Source organism: Schistocerca serialis, chromosome 3, assembly GCF_023864345.2.
Source record: "Schistocerca serialis cubense isolate TAMUIC-IGC-003099 chromosome 3, iqSchSeri2.2, whole genome shotgun sequence".
NCBI classification, from domain to species: Eukaryota; Metazoa; Arthropoda; class Insecta; order Orthoptera; family Acrididae; genus Schistocerca; species Schistocerca serialis.
In genome coordinates, this window is record NC_064640.1 from 857,112,650 (window position 1) to 857,132,604 (window position 19,955).

Genomic DNA, 19,955 nt, shown 5'->3' on the forward strand with positions numbered 1-19,955 from the left:
TCAGAGCTTTTCTCTACTCAGGGACTTGGTGTTGTGTTGTCATCATCATTTCATCGGCATCAACACACAAGTCGCACACTGTGGCGTCAACTTCAGACTTTCAACTCGGTGGGTGAACTTCCTTAGGTGGGGACTCCGGCCATCAATGCCATATGATCATTTAATATTTTGTCAAATAATGGAATAGGAATTTCTCAGGGGGAACTTTCTCAACCTGCATTCAAACTTGACTTGTCTCTGTCAGGCGATTATTTTCATTGGATAAATGGTTAAAGAATTGGGTAGCAGCATCATTCGCCTTTTCTTGAACTGAAATCTATTCAAATGAAGAGTAATCAATGTCATTTTTTGTAATGTTATGGATGTCATTATTCCTTCTGAACTTCAATGCATTATTAACAACAAATTTCATTAGAGACAGTATGTTTTGTGACGCTACAGTTAATATCCTTAACACTTAAAAAAAACAGTAGTCTAGAAAGTAATGAGGAGTGAGCACCACCTAATATTTGTGTGGCACACTATAGTGCAATGAAGACATTCTTTCACAAAGATGATTTAACACAGATTACAATTCCATATTCCTATGTAAAAAGAACATTCAATTTGGAAATTAGTCTAGCTGAGAAGATGACAGGCAGCATGTTCAGGTCTCATATTTAAAAGATGAAACTGCATGTTTCTTTGTCAGAGTGAAGCAAGCTGTAGTTCTACAGGCGTGGAGCACCATATGTCTGTTTAAATATTTATATCAAACATGTTGTGAGTTGCATGTAAATTAAAGGGGGATCACTGCTGTCAGCTGCAATGGGACGTTAACGGGAATCGGCAGCAATGAGCAAAAACGTGTACCGTACTAGGATTTGAACCCGGTATCTCCTGCTTACTAGGCGGGTGTGGTAACCGCTGCGCCATCCATGACATAGCGTCATCATTACTGCACGGACTATTTTGGCACGCCGAACCACACTCCCACCAAGCGCCACCTATCCCCAGTTCCTGTACACTATACTCCTGTTCACTACTCAGAGATTCTCGCAGGTCGGACATATTTGTGCATTCGCACTTGAAGAAATGGGATCCACTGCCCAGTTAGCCTTATCAATTATATGAATGCACGGTGTCTGTCAGGAACAAGATACCACGCAGAATCTGCATCTGCGAAACGTTATATGTAAATTACATATATTTACATATAATGTTTCACAGCTGCAGATTCTGCATGATGATTTTTATTTCCAACAGACACCGTGCATTAATATATTTTGAGCTATTCCTTCTGAAGGTAAGGACTGATCAAATTTGTTGTCATTTTCAATATGCTGCACAGTTATATTTGGTGAGAAACTAGAATGATTTACTTCTCCCATCGTCTGTGTGAGCAAGCAGCTTTTCTGTTTTCATTGCTCACTGATGCTTTTCTTAACAGTTATATGTTGTCCTTTTGTTGTTGTTGTTGTTGTTGTTATTGTTTATTTTCTCATATTTCTCAGTTATAAACACCCCCCTCCCCACAGTCTCAGAGCTTAGAGTCCACTTAAACTGCATGTAACTGATCATTGTAATAGGTTTGAGGTTGTGCTCTTCCACTGAAGCACAAATTTGTCCCATGTTATGTTTATAGCCTTATGTAATAAGTTAGTGATGCCAATGAAAATAATTGTATTTTTAATTTGACTTCATTTATACAAACACAGATGTTAAGTATGTAACTCTGAAATTTCAGTCTTCAGTATTTGAATCTAAAAAATTTGACCCACTGCTTCGTCCTTAGATGTTAGGATAGTTCTGTAACACATTCAAAAATTCAGGAGGTCTGTTTCTAATGGTATTGTTAAAGCAGTGAAAACCAGCCTTACCTCTAGGTCTGCGTCATATTAAGCAAGCCACCTAATTGCGGGTATTAGAGGGCACTTCTGAACCACTAACTGATGCCCCCTTCCCTCTCCACTTATGACTGGCACCTGAGAAGCATGATGGTCGGTAAGCCTCTGTATTAGCTTTAATTTGTCAAATTTTCATATTACGGTCATTCCGCAAGATGTACATGGGAAGAAGTAATATGTTGTCTGACTCTTCTCAGAAAGTGCTCTCTCCAAATTTCAGTAGTAAACCTCTCTGTGATTCATAATGCGCCTCTTGTAATGTCTGCTACTGGAGTTTTCTTAGCACCTCTGTAATGCTCTCATGGAGTTTTTTGAGCACCTGTGTAATGCTCTCACATCGACTAAACTATCCTATGATGAAACATCTCTCTTTGATGGATCTTCTTTATCTTTTCTATTAGTCCTGCCTGCTAAAGATCCCATATTGATGAACAATACTCAAGAATTGGTCGAAGAAGTGTCTTGTAAGCCGCTTTTCCATGAATGAGTTACATTTTTGTCCTGGTCCTGATGCCTTTCCACTACAAAGCAGGTGTAGTTGCTTTTCTATTCTGTTATCAGTTATTTCAGTATCAGTCATTTCAGCATTTGGATGACAATTGAAAGGAGGTACTATGCTACGATCTTGTGCAGTGAAACAATGTGAGAAGACCAGATTCAGTGTTTGAGCCATGTCTTAGGGTTTGTAGTCAGATTGGTTGATAAAATTTTATTTCCAAGGTCGGTGAATGCCTCTCATTGTTCTCCTGAAGATTGAATACTCTTAAAAATGTTATAATTTAAGTATAAAGGTTGTAATCATTGAATAATAAGCCATTGGCTCATTAAAAGGCACAGAAACAAGACTGAGAACTTTGCTTACTTTCTTCCTTCCTTCCTTCCCTGCATGCCTCATGTCATCCATTGTTTGTTACTTATTGTATTTGACACCTGTTTTATCTCTCTCATACTGCCCATTTACATCTTTCCGTATGTTTCCCTTTGTCTCTTTCTTGGGCTAATGAGTTATTGTCATGGGGCTTCTGCGGCACCCTGTAGCACTGATAGTGACTGCTTCAATCTGAGCACACCTGATCGCTGGATTTCAGTTAATCATTATGTAGCAGAGTACAACATTTTATCTACTGATTGATTCACCTCTTCTCTGCACATTACTCCTGTCATTATTTCATGTCAGACAGTTCTTCCCCCCTTTGCAGTGATCACAAATGTGCAGAACCAGTCCACAGCACAATTTCCTCCTACATTCTCATTTCCCAAACCCCCTGAACAGAGGTCCATAGTTTCATTTACAGCCATCTAATGTATCCACTTCTCCATTTCCCACATCTACATCTACATCTACATTGATACTCCGCAAGCCACCCAACGGTGTGTGGCGGAGGGCACTTTACGTGCCACTGTCATTACCTCCCTTTCCTGTTCCAGTCGCGTATAGTTCGCGGGAAGAACGACTGTCTGAAAGCCTCCGTGCGCGCTCTAATCTCTCTAATTTTACATTCGTGATCTCCTCGGGAAGTATAAGTAGGGGGAAGCAATATATTCGATACCTCATCCAGAAACGCACCCTCTCGAAACCTGGCGAGCAAGCTACACCGCGATGCAGAGCGCCTCTCTTGCAGAGTCTGCCACTTGAGTTTATTAAACATCTCCGTAACGCTATCACGGTTACCAAATAACCCAGTGACGAAACGCGCCGCTCTTCTTTGGATCTTCTCTATCTCCTCCGTCAACCCGACCTGGTACGGATCCCACACTGATGAGCAATACTCAAGTATAGGTCGAACGAGTGTTTTGTAAGCCACCTCCTTTGTTGATGGACTACATTTTCTAAGCACTCTCCCAATGAATCTCAACCTGGTACCCGCCTTACCAACAATTAATTTTATATGATCATTCCACTTCAAATCGTTCCGTACGCATACTCCCAGATATTTTACAGAAGTAACTGCTACCAGTGTTTGTTCCGCTATCATATAATCATACAATAAAGGATCCTTCTTTCTATGTATTCGCAATACATTACATTTGTCTATGTTAAGGGTCAGTTGCCACTCCCTGCACCAAGTGCCTATCCGCTGCAGATCTTCCTGTATTTCGCTACAATTTTCTAATGCAGCAACTTCTCTGTATACTACAGCATCATCCGCGAAAAGCCGCATGGAACTTCCGACACTATCTACTAAGTCATTTATATATATTGTGAAAAGCAATGGTCCCATAACACTCCCCTGTGGCACGCCAGAGGTTACTTTAACGTCTGTAGACGTCTCTCCATTGATAACAACATGCTGTGTTCTGTTTGCTAAAAACTCTTCAATCCAGCCACACAGCTGGTCTGATATTCCGTAGGCTCTTACTTTGTTTATCAGGCGACAGTGCGGAACTGTATCGAACGCCTTCCGGAAGTCAAGAAAAATAGCATCTACCTGGGAGCCTGTATCAAATTTTTTCTGGGTCTCATGAACAAATAAAGCGAGTTGGGTCTCACACGATCGCTGTTTCCGGAATCCATGTTGATTCCTACATAGTAGATTCTGGGTTTCCAGAAATGACATGATACGCGAGCAAAAAACATGTTCTAAAATTCTACAAGAGATCGACGTAAGAGATATAGGTCTATAGTTTTGCGCATCTGCTCGACTACCCTTCTTGAAGACTGGGACTATCTGTGCTCTTTTCCAATCATTTGGAACCCTCCGTTCCTCTAGAGACTTGCGGTATACGGCTGTTAGAAGGGGGGCAAGTTCTTTCGCGTACTCTGTGTAGAATCGAATTGGTATCCCGTCAGGTCCAGTGGACTTTCCTCTATTGAGTGATTCCAGTTGCTTTTCTATTCCTTGGACACTTATTTCGATGTCAGCCATTTTTTCGTTTGTGCGAGGATTTAGAGAAGGAACTGCAGTGCGGTCTTCCTCTGTGAAACAGCTTTGGAAAAAGGTGTTTAGTATTTCAGCTTTACGCGTGTCATCCTCTGTTTCAATGCCATCATCATCCCGTAGTGTCTGGATATGCTGTTTCGAGCCACTTACTGATTTAACGTAAGACCAGAACTTCCTAGGATTTTCTGTCAAGTCGGTACATAGAATTTGACTTTCGAATTCAATGAACGCTTCACGCATAGCCCTCCTTACGCTAACTTTGACATCGCTTAGCTTCTGTTTGTCTGAGAGGTTTTGGCTCCGTTTAAACTTGGAGTGGAGCTCTCTTTGCTTTCGCAGTAGTTTCCTAACTTTGTTGTTGTACCACGGTGGGTTTTTCCCGTCCCTCACAGTTTTACTCGGCACGTACCTGTCTAAAACGCATTTTACGATTGCCTTGAACTTTTTCCATAAACACTCAACATTGTCAGTGTCGGAACAGAAATTTTCGTTTTGATCTGTTAGGTAGTGTGAAATCTGCCTTCTATTACTCTTGCTAAACAGATAAACCTTCCTCCCTTTTTTTATATTCCTATTAACTTCCATATTCAGGGATGCTGCAACGGCCTTATGATCACTGATTCCCTGTTCTGTACATACCGAGTCGAGAAGTTCGGGTCTGTTTGTTATCAGTAGGTCCAATATGTTATCTCCACGAGTCGGTTCTCTGTTTAATTGCTCGAGGTAATTTTCGGATAGTGCACTCAGTATAATGTCACTCGATGCTCTGTCCCTACCACCCGTCCTAAACATCTGAGTGTCCCAGTCTATATCTGGTAAATTGAAATCTCCACCTAAGACTATAACATGCTGAGAAAATTTATGTGAAATGTATTCCAAATTTTCTCTCAGTTGTTCTGCCACTAATGCTGCTGAGTCGGGAGGTCGGTAAAAGGAGCCAATTATTAACCTAGTTCGGTTGTTTAGTGTAACCTCCACCCATAATAATTCACAGGAACTATCCACTTCTACTTCACTACAGGATAAACTACTACTAACAGTGATGAACACTCCACCACCGGTTGCATGCAATCTATCCTTTCTAAACACCGTCTGTACCTTTGTAAAAATTTCGGCAGAATTTATCTCTGGCTTAAGCCAGCTTTCTGTACCTATAACGATTTCAGCTTCGGTGCTTTCTATCAGCGCTTGAAGTTCCGGTACTTTACCAACGCAGCTTCGACAGTTGACAATTACAATACCGATTGCTGCTTGGTCCCCGCATGTCCTGACTTTGCCCCGCACCCGTTGAGGCTGTTGCCCTTTCTGTACTTGCCCAAGGCCATCTAACCTAAAAAACCGCCCAGCCCACGCCACACAACCCCTGCTACCCGTGTAGCCGCTTGTTGCGTGTAATGGACTCCTGACCTATCCAGCGGAACCCGAAACCCCACCACCCTATGGCGCAAGTCGAGGAATCTGCAGCCCACACGGTCGCAGAACCGTCTCAGCCTCTGATTCAGACCCTCCACTCGGCTCTGTACCAAAGGTCCGCAGTCAGTCCTGTCGACGATGCTGCAGATGGTGAGCTCTGCTTTCATCCCGCTATCAAGACTGGCAGTCTTCACCAAATCAGATAGCCGCCGGAAGCCAGAGAGGATTTCCTCCGATCCATAGCGACACACATCATTGGTGCCGACATGAGCGACCACCTGCAGATGGGTGCACCCTGTACCCTTCATGGCATCCGGAAGGACCCTTTCCACATCTGGAATGACTCCCCCCGGTATGCACACGGAGTGCACATTGGTTTTCTTCCCCTCTCTTGCTGCCATTTCCCTAAGGGGCCCCATTACGCGCCTGACGTTGGAGCTCCCAACTACCAGTAAGCCCACCCTCTGCGACTGCCCGGATCTTGCAGACTGAGGGGCAACCTCTGGAACAGGACAAGCAGCCATGTCAGGCCGAAGATCAGTATCAGCCTGAGACAGAGCCTGAAACCGGTTCGTCAGACAAACTGGAGAGGCTTTCCGTTCAGCCCTCCGGAATGTCTTTCGCCCCCTGCCACACCTTGAAACGACCTCCCACTCTACCACAGGTGAGGGATCAGCCTCAATGCGGGCAGTATCCCGGGCAACCACAGTCGTAGTCCGATCAGGGGATGCGTGGGACGAGCTGGCCGTCCCCGACAAACCCCCATCCCGACCCCCACAGTGATGCCCATTGGCAACAGCCTCAAGCTGTGTGACCGAAGCCAACACTGCCTGAAGCTGGGAGCGAAGGGATGCCAACTCAGCCTGCATCCGAACACAGCAGTTGCAGTCCCTATCCATGCTAAAAACTGTTTTGCAAAGAACGTCTGAACTAATCTACAGAGAGTGCAAACAAATCGACGAAATTTAAACGGTTATTAAAATACAAGATTGCCTAGTAAATGCAGTAATGCTGCTACTTGCGCACTGCTGACACTGCTCGGCGGCGGAAGGAGACTAAGCGAAATTACACTATTCAGGTACTAAAACACGATGCTACACTCTCAAATACTATAATACGCCCGAAATTTATGAATTAAACAATGCAAGAACCAAAAACACGCAAAGAAATTAAGAATTAAACTATGTAACAAACGAGTGAGCTAGGAGTATACGACTTGCTGCTGCAGCTGCTTATCCAACGGCGGCAGGGAGCACACTGACTGTGACCAACCGACACTGGCCGTTCAAAACAAAACAGTAGACAAACGACTACGCGAATTTACACTATTCAGGTACTAAAACGCGATGCTACAACTCTCAAATACTATAATACGCCCGAAATTTATGAATTAAACAATGCAAGAACCAAAAACACGCAAAGAAATTAAGAATTAAACTATGTAACAAATGAGTGAGCTAGGAGTATACGACTTGCTGCTCAGCTGCTTATCCAACGGCGGCAGGGAGCACACTGACTGCGACCAACCGACACTGGCCGTTCAAAACAAAACAGTAGACAAACGACTACGCGAATTTACACTATTCAGGTACTAAAACGCGATGCTACAACTCTCAAATACTATAATACGCCCGAAATTTATGAATTAAACAATGCAAGAACCAAAAACACGCAAAGAAATTAAGAATTAAACTATGTAACAAATGAGTGAGCTAGGAGTATACGACTTGCTGCTCAGCTGCTTATCCAACGGCGGCAGGGAGCACACATCTGTTTGCTATGTTTACTTTGCATGTTTTTCTCTCATCAAATATCACCCAGCTTTATACCTGTCCCTAGCTAAAACACTGTCTCCTATCTTGTTGCTTAAATGCTTCTTAAGCCATGGAATCTCCCCCAGTGGCCTAACAATAAAAATTCCCATTTCTGGATGCCATCCTCTCCTTTCACCACAACTTTCCACTCTTCAGATCCCACCAATCTGTATCTCTCACTATCTTGGTATTAGAGAAACAGATACTGTACAACTCAAACTGCCTACATCATATCTCCCAGAGTGAAACCCTTACCATATAACATTTCGAAGATTGCTCCAGGCACCACCTCCAAAAGTTCTCCAATTGATTGACATCCTGTTCCCAACTCTGAGCACCACTATCCATCAACCCTTATCCCCTGCCCCCATCTGACCTCCCCCCCCCCCTCCCCTCACCGTGAACCCCCTTATCAATCCCTCTTAGCACCCAACTTCAGCACCCGCCTCATGCCTTGCTGACCTTTTCCGTGTGACCGAGCCTGCAAAGCTCCCTCCCAATGTGCCAGAAAGCCTAGACTCTAAACAAACCCAAAACACTGTTGTAAATCTATCCATCAAAAACCAGGAATTTCAGTTCTGTTAAAAAACCTCATCTTTAGCCCCACACACAAGTTCAGTCTTGTTTGAGTCACAAGGGCTTACTCTTCTTCACCTGATCCCTATGGTGGAGACACTTCTTTTGTTATCAGTCCCTCCAAAAAAAAAGCAAACATAAGCCCCAATATTAATCTATGTATCTCCCGGTTCATACAACATCCCCCCCCCCCTTTCCCCATCCTCTCCCAGATATCGCCTCCTGATTACCTTCCAGGAATTCTGTACCACCAACGTGGCCTCACCCTTCTTCCTATGTCCCTTTCCAGGAACAAAAACTTTTGAACAGAGGAAAGACCAACCATCCCCAACCTAAAGACAGATGCTGACTTGATCATTTTCCCTGCAGACAAAGGCTCCATCACTGTTGTGAAGAACCACAGTGATGACATGTGTGACAGAAGGCATTTCCCAACTGTCTAACTCCTGTACCCACAAGCCCTGTCATACATCATAGTGATCCCATCCCAGAAGTCCAGCATAACCTCCAGTCCCTACTCAAATCCTGAGATTTCTCCCCAAATATCTCCCCAGAATCCAGCTCCCTCCTTGCCCCAATTATGTCACCCACCCACCTTCTATGTGCTTCCCAAAATTCATAAACCCTCTATCCTGGATGCCTCATTGTAGCTGGTTACTATGCTCCCACAGAAAGAATTTTCACTCTTGTTGATCCAAACCTGCAACCAATTGTCCACACTCTAGCCTCCCTTATTAAAGATGCAGATAGCTTTCTTCACCAATTCTCGACTATCTCCATCCCATTACAACTTCAATCCCTTCTCGTAACTATTGATGCCACCACCCAATACATCAGCGTGCTCTATGTCAATTGCCTTGCCACTATCAAACCCTACCTCTTCCAATGCCCTTCCAACTCCAAAACCACCTCCTCAATCCCTAAACACCTAAAAAACATCATCTATGTACATAATTACTTCTTGGGGAAGAGGTACAAACATGTCCACACCAGTAGGACCTGTGTGGCACCCTCCTATGCCATTTTTTATGACCCATCAAGAGAAACATTCGTAACTACCAAATACCTTAATACTCGTGCTTGGTTCAGATTCATTGATGATATCATCACGAATTGGACCCAGGGCTGAGGTACCTCATCCTCATTCTGCTACAGCCTCAACACCACCTCTCGTTTGCTTCACCTATTCTTTCTCAGGTCATCATCCAATCTTCCTGGACATTGGCTTCCTTGCCTCTAATGACCCCATCCATACTTGTTGCCTATATAAAGCCACTAACCATCAACAGTACCTACAGTTTGATAGTCGTCTTCCGTTCCATGCCCAAAAATTACTCCGATGTAGTATGACCACCCAAGGATGGCGCATCTGTAGTGATGAGAATTCCTTCACCCAGTATGCTGCCTTAAGTAAGGCCTTTAGAGACAGGCACTATCCCCAGAGCTTTGTCCGTTTCATACTCTCTCTCTCACCCTCATCCTCCAACCACGTCCCCAATAATCAGCTGCAAAGGAGCACCCTCCTCATCACCCAGTATCATCCCAGACTGGAAAAACTGAACTATACAGGGTGAGTCACTAACAATTGCCACCTAGAATAACTCTGAATGTATGATAGTAGCTGAAAAGTTTGTGGGACAGAAGCTGCATTGGACAAGGGGGGCTGTAATATCACGTTGGCTTTTTGTTGCCAGGTGGGGTTGCATCAGAGATATGGAGTTCACTTTTTTTTTTTTTTAAGTGGGATGCTATAGCTTGGTATTTATTTTCTGATAACGGCTGTCGAGACGAATCCACTGATATGTAACAGTTAGGCCTTTGAAGGTCAAAAAGGTGGCATGAACATTCATTTACAGAAGGTGTTTGAAGTGATGACCATTGGTATCAATGCAGTGCTGCAATCTTATCATCATGGATTGAGTGGTATTCCTTATCACTTCGGACACTTATTGAAACACATGCTCTGACAATGCTCTCTCGTATATCGTGCAAATAGTAAATATTCGCTGAATACGACATATCCATCTAACGTGCCATTGACATGTAAACACCATTCGACGGTTCTGCAATACAACACTAATAGGAACAGTAAGACTAGTATTGTCGATCAAGCAAATGTGAATGATATATTCTTTCGAAGAACAAGTTTATATGCTTCTCATTTACGGAGAATACCAATGAAATTCAGTGAGAGCTAGAGACTTGTATGCTGAAAGATATCCTCAATGTACTCACTCTACATGTCATACATTTTAATGTGTTTATGATAAATTGAGAACTACTGGATCTTTAACGCTTCGGAAACATATCCAGCAAAGGAAAGTTGCTAATAAGGAAACAGAAGTTGGTACTCTTACCTCTGTGGTTCGAGATCCTTGTGTTAGTTCACGTCAAATCACAAGGGAATCTGGCATGAGCCAGAGTAGTGCTGTTCATGTTCTGCATTGCCATAAATATCATCCTTACCATATCAGAATTAACTGGTACGGATTGTATGTGTCGCGTTTAATTCTGCCGATGGAGTGATGACACATTTATTAATTTGATTTTATTTACTGTCGAGGCTACATTCACGAACCATGGAAACGTTAATTTGCATTACATGCATTATTGGGCAAGCTGCACACCAAAAACGGTGTCGGTGAATTTATGGTGTGGGATTCTGGAGAACAGAATTATAGGCCCCTATTTCATTGAAGAAAATCTTAATGATAGGAAGTACACCACATTCCTGCAAGAAACATTAGGTCTGTTATTGGATGAAATACCTTGAGGAACAACGAACAGAATGTGGTATCAACACAATGGGTGTCTGACACAATTTTTGCTGATGGCTAGAAATGAGTTGCAGAAACAATTCCCAAATCGTTGGACTGGATGCGGAGGAGATGTATCATGGCCAGCTTGTTCGCCAGGCTTGACGCCTCTGGATTTTTTCTTGTGGGAATTCGTAAAAGACATTTTTTATAAAGACGTTTCAACTGCACCTGAAGATATGCGAGAAAGAATTGTCAGAGTATGTGCTTCAATAAGTACCAGAGTGATAAGGAATACCATTCAATCCATGATAGAAGATTGCAGCACTGCATTGATACCGATGGTCATCACTTCGAACACCTTCTGTAAATGGATGTTCATGCCACCTTTTTGATCTTCATTGACCTTCAAAGACCTTACTGTTACACATCACTGGATTTGTCTCAATAGCCGCTATCAGAAAATAATTACCAAACTATAGCATCCCATTTAAAAAAAAAACAAAGTTGCCCTTCATATCTCTGAAGCTACCCGACCAAGCAACAAAAAACCAATGTCATATTATGGCCCCCGTTGTCCCATGCAACTTTTGTCTCACACACTTTTCAGCTCCTATCATACTTCTGGAGTTACTCTTGGTGGCAATTGTTAGTGACTCATCCTGTATACTTCACCAGGCCTTCAACAATTTATCGTTGGACCCAGAAATGGGGAACATCCTTTCATCTTTCCCATCCCTCACTCCGCTACCAACTCAAACTATGCAGTATCCTGGTTCATCCGTATGTCATATCCAGCATGTACACTCCCAACCCATTGCACCAAGGGATATAGCCCTGTGAAAGACCCGTATGGAGTACCTGACCTACACACCAAACCATCACATCCTACTCCAGTCGCAGGCTTATCCTATCCTGTCAGAGGCAGGGCCACCTGTGAAAGCAGCCATGTTGTATACCATCTCTGCTACAATTTTTGCATAATATTAAATGTGGTCATGGCTGTCAGTCAGCTGTCCACCTGAGTGAATGACCACCACAAAGCTGTAGCGAAGGTGGGAGATAATTGACCAGTGACAGGAAATGCTGCTGATCACAACATGCTTAATTTCAATGGCTACTGCACAGTCCATGTCATCTGTATCTTTCCTCCAACATCAGCCTCTCTGAACTATATAGATGGAAGTTACCCTTGCAACACTCCTTTGTTCTCGTAATCCACATGGCCTCAATCTCCACTAGCCACCTGTACCACATCCACTTCGACACTGCTCCAGGACCCTAACTTTATTCATCCTGCACAAACACCCTCTTCATTACAGTCTCCCCTTCTTCTGATCTGTATCCACTCCCCAATCCACTGTGGGTCTTATTCAAACTTACATTAAGCTTTAATTTAGAATTGCATTTAGAAATATGTAAATGTGAAAGCTACTTTATTATGTGTAACTTTATATGACTTTGGAAAGTTAACCGTATGTACCTTAAGACTGTAGATAAATAAGGGGGGAAGTAAGTCACTACAAATGCCACACACTGTAATTATAGTACATGGAATGATTACAGTTACTAATGAGAAAATGAGTCACCAGCAGTGTACAGCTTTCATTGATCTTAAACAACAATCAAGATATTCATGAATTATGTACTAGTACCTACCCTAAATTACTAAATCTCTCCATTAATTCCATGAACACCATCCAAATGCATATAACCATACTCGGAAAGCCAATAGCACTTTTACTTCCAAAGGATGTTTACCCCAAATTTTGTAACAGGCCTGACCATAACACAGGTACTTTTAACAATCAGCACTAGACAATATCATTATCCAGATCATATGAACAGTTAATGGTCTGTGGACTTAAAACAATGCATCTACATTTAGCAGCAAGTCTAACATTTGGTAAAGTGAGTGTCAACTGTGTTACTTGCATCAGCAACATTTACATCAGCATAAATTACTCTTGAAAATTGCATTAGTAACAACATGATTTTTACATATTTGGAAAGTGAGTGTAGTTCATGTCTTCATAAAATCAACAATTGTCTCCAATTAATTCTCTTTAGTATCCAGTCCCCATCAAATCAAAGCAACTTGCACCTCTGGCTATTTTCCAGACTGAGAATGATTCAACTGTTTTGATAGAATTCTTGGAGCTTTCTTTAGTAATGCTTGCTTAACACAGTATAATATTTGCTCCATCAAATACTCATGAAATACTGAAATAAGTCTGTATTAGTGCAATGTTATCACGGTGACTACCGTGCACTTTTCTTCTCTACTATTTCAAGAGAGAAGATTCAATTATCTATATTATTACAAACCTGTTTTATCAACTTTTTAGAAAGTCCATCTGAGGTAGAACCGAAAAATAGTGTGCTTACGTTGGCCAGGCTGTGTAACATAATTCTCTCTCTTTAGTTGTGTGACTATTTTCTTGAGGTGTGGTTTTCCCAATTCTTCATGACCATCAGTCGTGTTTTAACTAACAGCAACATTGGCCAAGCCACACAAAGTGACACCTCTCTCTTAATACCATCTCGTTGAAGTCGTGAACAGAATATATGCTACACAGCTTCCGTACGTTGTCATATTTATAACATTGTCTTCCAGCAACATCTAAACTTCACAATATTAACACAATGGTCAACACTGTTATATGTTGTACTACACTATTCTTGCATAACCACGTAAGTATGAACACACCATACTCTCTCCAGTTCTAGAACTACATCTTAGATCATGTCTTGTAAGTTACAGACTGAGAGTTTATCATGCCGAAACCAACTTCAAAGAAATGGTTTTCATCAGCTGTTCTCAGCAGTCCTACCAACCTGATGCAAACAATAAACTCGCCCTGCCAACATTACACAAACAAACCATTAACATGTTTACGTGATTATTTTCACATTGAAAATATCTCTCTCTCTCTCTCTCTCTCTCTCTCTCTCTCTCTCTCTCTCTCTCTCTCTCTCTATTACAGTTGTTAATGCACATACTCAGACAGTTAAATATACTTCTTCAAATGTATTTAACGTATGGCATCATAAAACACATTTAAAAAAATTACAGGAAATACTATTTGCATATCTTTGAGAAGGGTTCTATTTCTTGTGGTGTTACTTCGTGGCTAGTGCTAAACAAAAGCGTAGTCATATTGTGTGGATGCAAGATATCCTGAGAGTGCATGTCCTGTCATTAACCCACCTGTTACCACTTGTCACCTACAACTGAATGTTGCCTGCTGCTGTTGCAGTACTTGCGATGACTCCTTGAGACGTTACAACTCCTGCACATTATTCCCATTTTGCACTGCTCAACCTCACTGGAGCTGGTGCATGTGTTGCATTCCTATCCCATGCACTTGCTGGCTCTTCCTCCTAGCCATCAGCCATCATTCCCCAACCCTCCCTCCCACTCCCTGCCTCTTCTCTACCCACCTCCTTTCTCCCTTCACCCACTCCACCAGACACAACCCCTCACCCCTTTCAAACTGCAGTGAGTGAGTGAGTGAGTGTGTGTGTGTGTGTGTGTGTGTGTGTGTGTGTGTATTTTCCTCCACAGCTCTTGAAAATTATTGAATAAATGGTTATTATATTGTGACTGACTTCAAAATTTTGCGTAAGTTGTGTGTGTGTGTGTATATATATATATGAGAGAGAGAGAGAGAGAGAGAGAGAGAGAGAGAGAGAGAGAGAGAGAGAGAGAGAGAGGAAGGCTCTGTGCAAATTGAGAGATATGATATGTTCATAACTGTGATGTGTTTTAGGATCTAAGAAACTATACTGTAGTCTTCAATTTCTGTTCTTAGGGAAAGCATTTGGAAATGTTGGAGGCTACATTGCTGGTTCAGCAAATCTTGTGGATATGATAAGGAGCTATGCAGCGGGTTTCATCTTCACAACATCTTTGCCACCTACTGTGTTATCTGGAAGTTATGCTGCAGTGCAGATTCTTCGTTCACCTGAAGGTCGAGCATTGCGTGCTAAGCACCAACAGAATGTTCAGTATTTGCGTGAGAAGTTGATAGCTGCTGGTTTTCCAGTAGAACCCACACCGTCTCATATTATCCCCATAAAGGTAGGTACATTTTTTGTTACTGCTTTTCCTAAAAAATGGTGTAATGAATTGACCAGTGTAATGTTGGTGTATAGATTTATGTGTAACTCTGATAAATAATGTTGACATTAATAATTTCATGTTACTGAGTATTGGGGTGGGTGACTCAGATGGTAATTGGTAAACTACATTTCGGAAGATCTTGGATTCAGTCACTTTTGGTCCAAGGATTTGTTAAATAATTCATTGTTTCACCTTGTGTAACTGCAATCCCTCTACTTTTGGCTGTCAGTATGTTCAAAGGCCTGAGGAAGACAAGGGTGGGGCATACCATCTGTAGGGAGACTGTGTCTTGTAAAGGACTGTGGTGTCCAAGCCAAACTTTTATGAATGACTTTACTTATCATTCGAAAACATTATTTTGTATTTTGAAGGATACAAAGAATGCTAATGGAAAATATGCTGTGCATCCCACTCGTGCTTCCTGCCAGTAAAAGAAATTTCTGAAATGTTGAATTTCAGGTTGGTGATCCAATTAGCTGCAGTCAACTATCTGATGAGCTGATACAAAGGTTTGGCCACTATGTGCAGAGTATCAATTACCCTACTGTCCCCAAAGGGCAAGAGAAATTACGACTTGCGCCAACACCCCATCATACTCCTGAAATGATGAATCGTCTTGTGGCAGACATGAGAGATGTTTGGATCACTATTGGTCTTCCTCTACACAACTCATAAGGTAATAATAAATAATTTTGTACTTAATTTTAATTAAGGATTTTATGTACTGTTAACGACATCTATAACAGTGTTTGGCAGAGAGTATTTTGAGTATCACAATCATTTCTCCACTTTTCCTGTCCCATTTGCATGTGATATGCAAGTGGAACAGCTGTGAGGAAGGCTCTGTGCAAGCTTGGAATTCTCTTACTTTACACTCGTGGTCATTTCACAAGATGTATGTGGATAGAATTCTTCTAGCATCGGCCACTGGAATCAATCATGAGTATTCCCATGATACTTTACAATTACTAAATGAACTTATAAAGAAACATCTTTTCTTTGTTTTTTTCCCTATCTCATGAGTTAATTATTAGCCCCAGACTAATGAGCAATGTTCAAGAATGAATGAATAACAGTTTTGTAAGCTACCTCGTTCATGAGTAATTTTATTCATATTTACTTAGTAGGACTCTTCCATTTAATATGTTTGGCATATGTCTTATATAACCATTCCACTAGTTGTTAGCATCTTAGTAGTACACTGATGGTAAAAAGTGCAAAACGAAAAATAATTAATGTAGAGTAGTGAAATTTCAGGAATACATTTGCCTAGGTAACATACTTAAGTGATTAATTTTACAAGATCACAAGTTGATATAAGTTCAAGACATCCTATTGCAAATGTGAAATGCTGGTACATTAATAACCAGTGTAACTGTTAGAATGTTGAATTTGAGCATGCAAACGAGCATGTATTGTGTTGTACAGGTGCCGAATATCAGTTTGTGGGATGGAGTTCAGTACCTGTTGCACTTGGTTGGTCAAAACAGAGATGATTAATGCTGTTTGTGGATGAGGCTGGAGTTGTCATCCAATAATGTCCCATACGCACTCGATTGGAGACAGATCTGGTGTCCGAGCACGCCAAGGGTACAGGTTGACACTCTGTAAAGCACACTGTGCCACAACAGTGGTATGAGGGTGAGTGTTATCCTGTTGGAAAACACACCCTGAAATGCTGATCATGTATGGCAGCCCAAGAAGTTGAATCACCAGATTGACGTACAAATTTGCAGTCTGAGTGTGTGACATAACCATGAGCGTGCTCGTGCTGTTATACGAAACCCCATCCTAGACCATAACTCAAGGTGTAGTTCAGAGTGTCTAGTACACAGACAGGTAGTTCACAGGCCCTCAAATGGCCACGTCCTAACAAACACACGGCCATTACTGGCACTGAAGTGGAACGAACTTTCATTAGAAAACGCAACAAACTTCCATCTGCCATCCAATGAACGCCACTGAAGTCTCATATGGTGGTGGTTTGGGGTCAGTGGAATGCATGCTATCGGACATCTGTCTTGGAGCTGTCCTTGAAGTAACCGATTTGTAACAGTTCGTTGTGTCACTATAGTGCCAGCTGCTGCTCACATTGCTGCTGCAAATGCAGTAATATGTGCCAGTGCCATATGTCAAACCCCATTGTCTTCTCCCTCGGTAGTGCCATGTGGCCGTCCAGGGCTCAGTCGTCTTGTGATTGTACATTCTCGTGACCACTGCTACCAGTAACCATCTACAGTGGTTACATTTCTGCCAAGTTTTTCTCCATTATCGCAGAAGGAACATCCAGCTTCTCATAGCCCTGCTTCACGACCTCGTTCAAACTCAGTGAGGTGTTGATATGGCGCCTTTGTCACCTTACAGGAATTGTTGACTAATGTCAACTCGCCACATCCAGTCTCAAAAGTAACTAACGCTCATGACTGTTACAGTGAGTATTTAAAGCAAACTGATTTGCATCCTCATATTGGCCCTACTAGCACCACTGTCATGTGACAAGTGCGAAATTTGAATAGACATATCTGTCAGGTGTAGAAATGTGCCTACCAACTTTTGTTTGTCACACAGCTCCTCCTTGATGTTGTGATTTTTTCTTCGTCAATGCATAAGAATGATAACTTTAGGACTGTCAGTCCTAAGACTACAATCACAGGTAGGATTATTCCAACAGTATTTGAGATGGAAAAAGTGTGGCAGGAATTTTGGCTTGTGATCAGCCCACACAGAGCAAGAAAAATCGCCATTTTATTGAATGCACATTTGGCATTTTAGCAAATAAATGCCAGATTTTTGCACTGGATGATAGATGAGTGTGTTGAATTTCTTTACATTATAGTTCAAACACGTTGTGTACTTCACAATTATGAGAGGATTTTGGGGTTACAACTTTGAGGACATTCAGACATTTTTGTCGACAAGTATATTTCCTTGTGGAACTAGAGGCAACACAAGCCTAAAATTTTTCAGATCATTTTGCAGAGTATTTCTCTTCTGGTCAAAGATCAATACCTTCACAAAACTAGTGTACAGAATAAATTTTAAATTGTTGTCCTGACTGGAATATGGAGAGGAATTCATTTTTATCATTTTTGTTGTTAGCAACTTTACTTTCTTCTTCCAGTTCTGTTTTCCCCATTCTCACACAGTAAGTTTCATGGTAATTATAGTCACAACTCGTCATCGTGAACCCGTTTTTATAGTCTGATACTTGATACCACAGGCACAGGAATACCTTTTAATAGCTACTGGCCACATAATAATTGTTACACATCATCACCAAAACATTCTGATTGGTAACTTGTGACAGACTAAATTCCATGTGAAAAATTGCTCGTATGCCCACACAGGGAGAATTCCAGCTGAGAAATGGGTTGGGATGCATGCAGCTGTGTGTGATCTTGAATATGCATTCTGTTTGTGCAGCAGCAGCACAAATTCCAATGCTGTGTGACCACTTGCTTAGATGCTGCCTGCTACATTTTTCTCCACGTTGAATCCCACTGTAGAAATTGCTCATGTAGCAGAAGTGTAACAGGCTCCTCAGCAGGTCTTTTGCAGAACCTGCAATATATAGACCAAAGAGGCATTACATTTTGCAGAATGTAAACATTTTCTTTAGAATAACACACTCTGGAAGTTATTTGAACAGATATTTAATAGATCATGCTCAAAAGTCAGAAAGGACCAGCTGTTGTTCTGTAGATATTGGGTTGGGATGATTTGGGGGAGGAGACCAAGCTGCGAGGTCATCGGTCTCTTGGGATTAGGGGTGGAAGTCGGCCATGCCCTCCCAAAGGAACCGTTTCGGCATTTGCCTCAAGTGATTTAGGGAAATCACAGAAAACCCAAATCAGGATGGCCGGACACGCAATTGAACCGTCATCCTCCCAAATGCGAGTCCAGTGTGCGCCACCTTGCTTGGTTATAGATATTGCTATGATGATAATAATAAATGTCTTGTTCCATGTGCTGTTAGTGGTGCTTGCTACAATGTGTGTAAACACTTGACAGTAGCAAAAAGAATAAATTACTTGCTCCTGTTTGGGCACAGATTTAAGGATTGTTTGACTCCTAGTTAGCAGAAAAGAGAGTATTTATTCAATTCAGGGAACTGAATTGCTTCACCGGAATGATCACATGGTGACAAAGTATTCAACATTACCCTCAGTCCATTGAAAATCTGGATTGTGATAGTTTATATTACTACCAAATAAGGTACACTTCTGCAGCAATAACGTGAGAGTTGTTCAAATGGTGATGGAGAGATGCATGTTGGGAACCACTAGAAGAGCTGTCAAAACAAACAATTGGAGTTGGAGGATGTAATTTTGACAGTAATGAAAATAAAATGGAGGTGGGAAGAACATGTAGCCAGATGCATGAATGGTAGACAGACTAAGGAAGTTCTTTGGTGGATTCAAAGGAATAACAAAACAGGAGACAACAACATAATGGAAAGGAAGTAGCTGATATTAGAAAACATGTAGCAACAAAAGGTTTGT

General features: G+C 41.8%; 1 protein-coding gene across 3 annotated transcripts in view; it reads left to right on the forward strand.

Annotated features, from left to right (window-relative positions):
* The window catches only part of LOC126470988 (5-aminolevulinate synthase, erythroid-specific, mitochondrial), a 113,330-nt gene that overhangs the window by 88,860 nt on the left and 4,515 nt on the right, over positions 1-19,955 (forward strand). For all 3 annotated transcript variants that reach the window (XM_050099031.1, XM_050099032.1, XM_050099033.1), the window contains exons 9-10: positions 15,143-15,411; positions 15,913-16,129. In XM_050099031.1, coding sequence (XP_049954988.1) covers positions 15,143-15,411; positions 15,913-16,128 — 485 coding nt within the window. In that variant the 3' untranslated portion in view covers position 16,129. The remainder of the gene's footprint in view (positions 1-15,142; positions 15,412-15,912; positions 16,130-19,955) is intronic.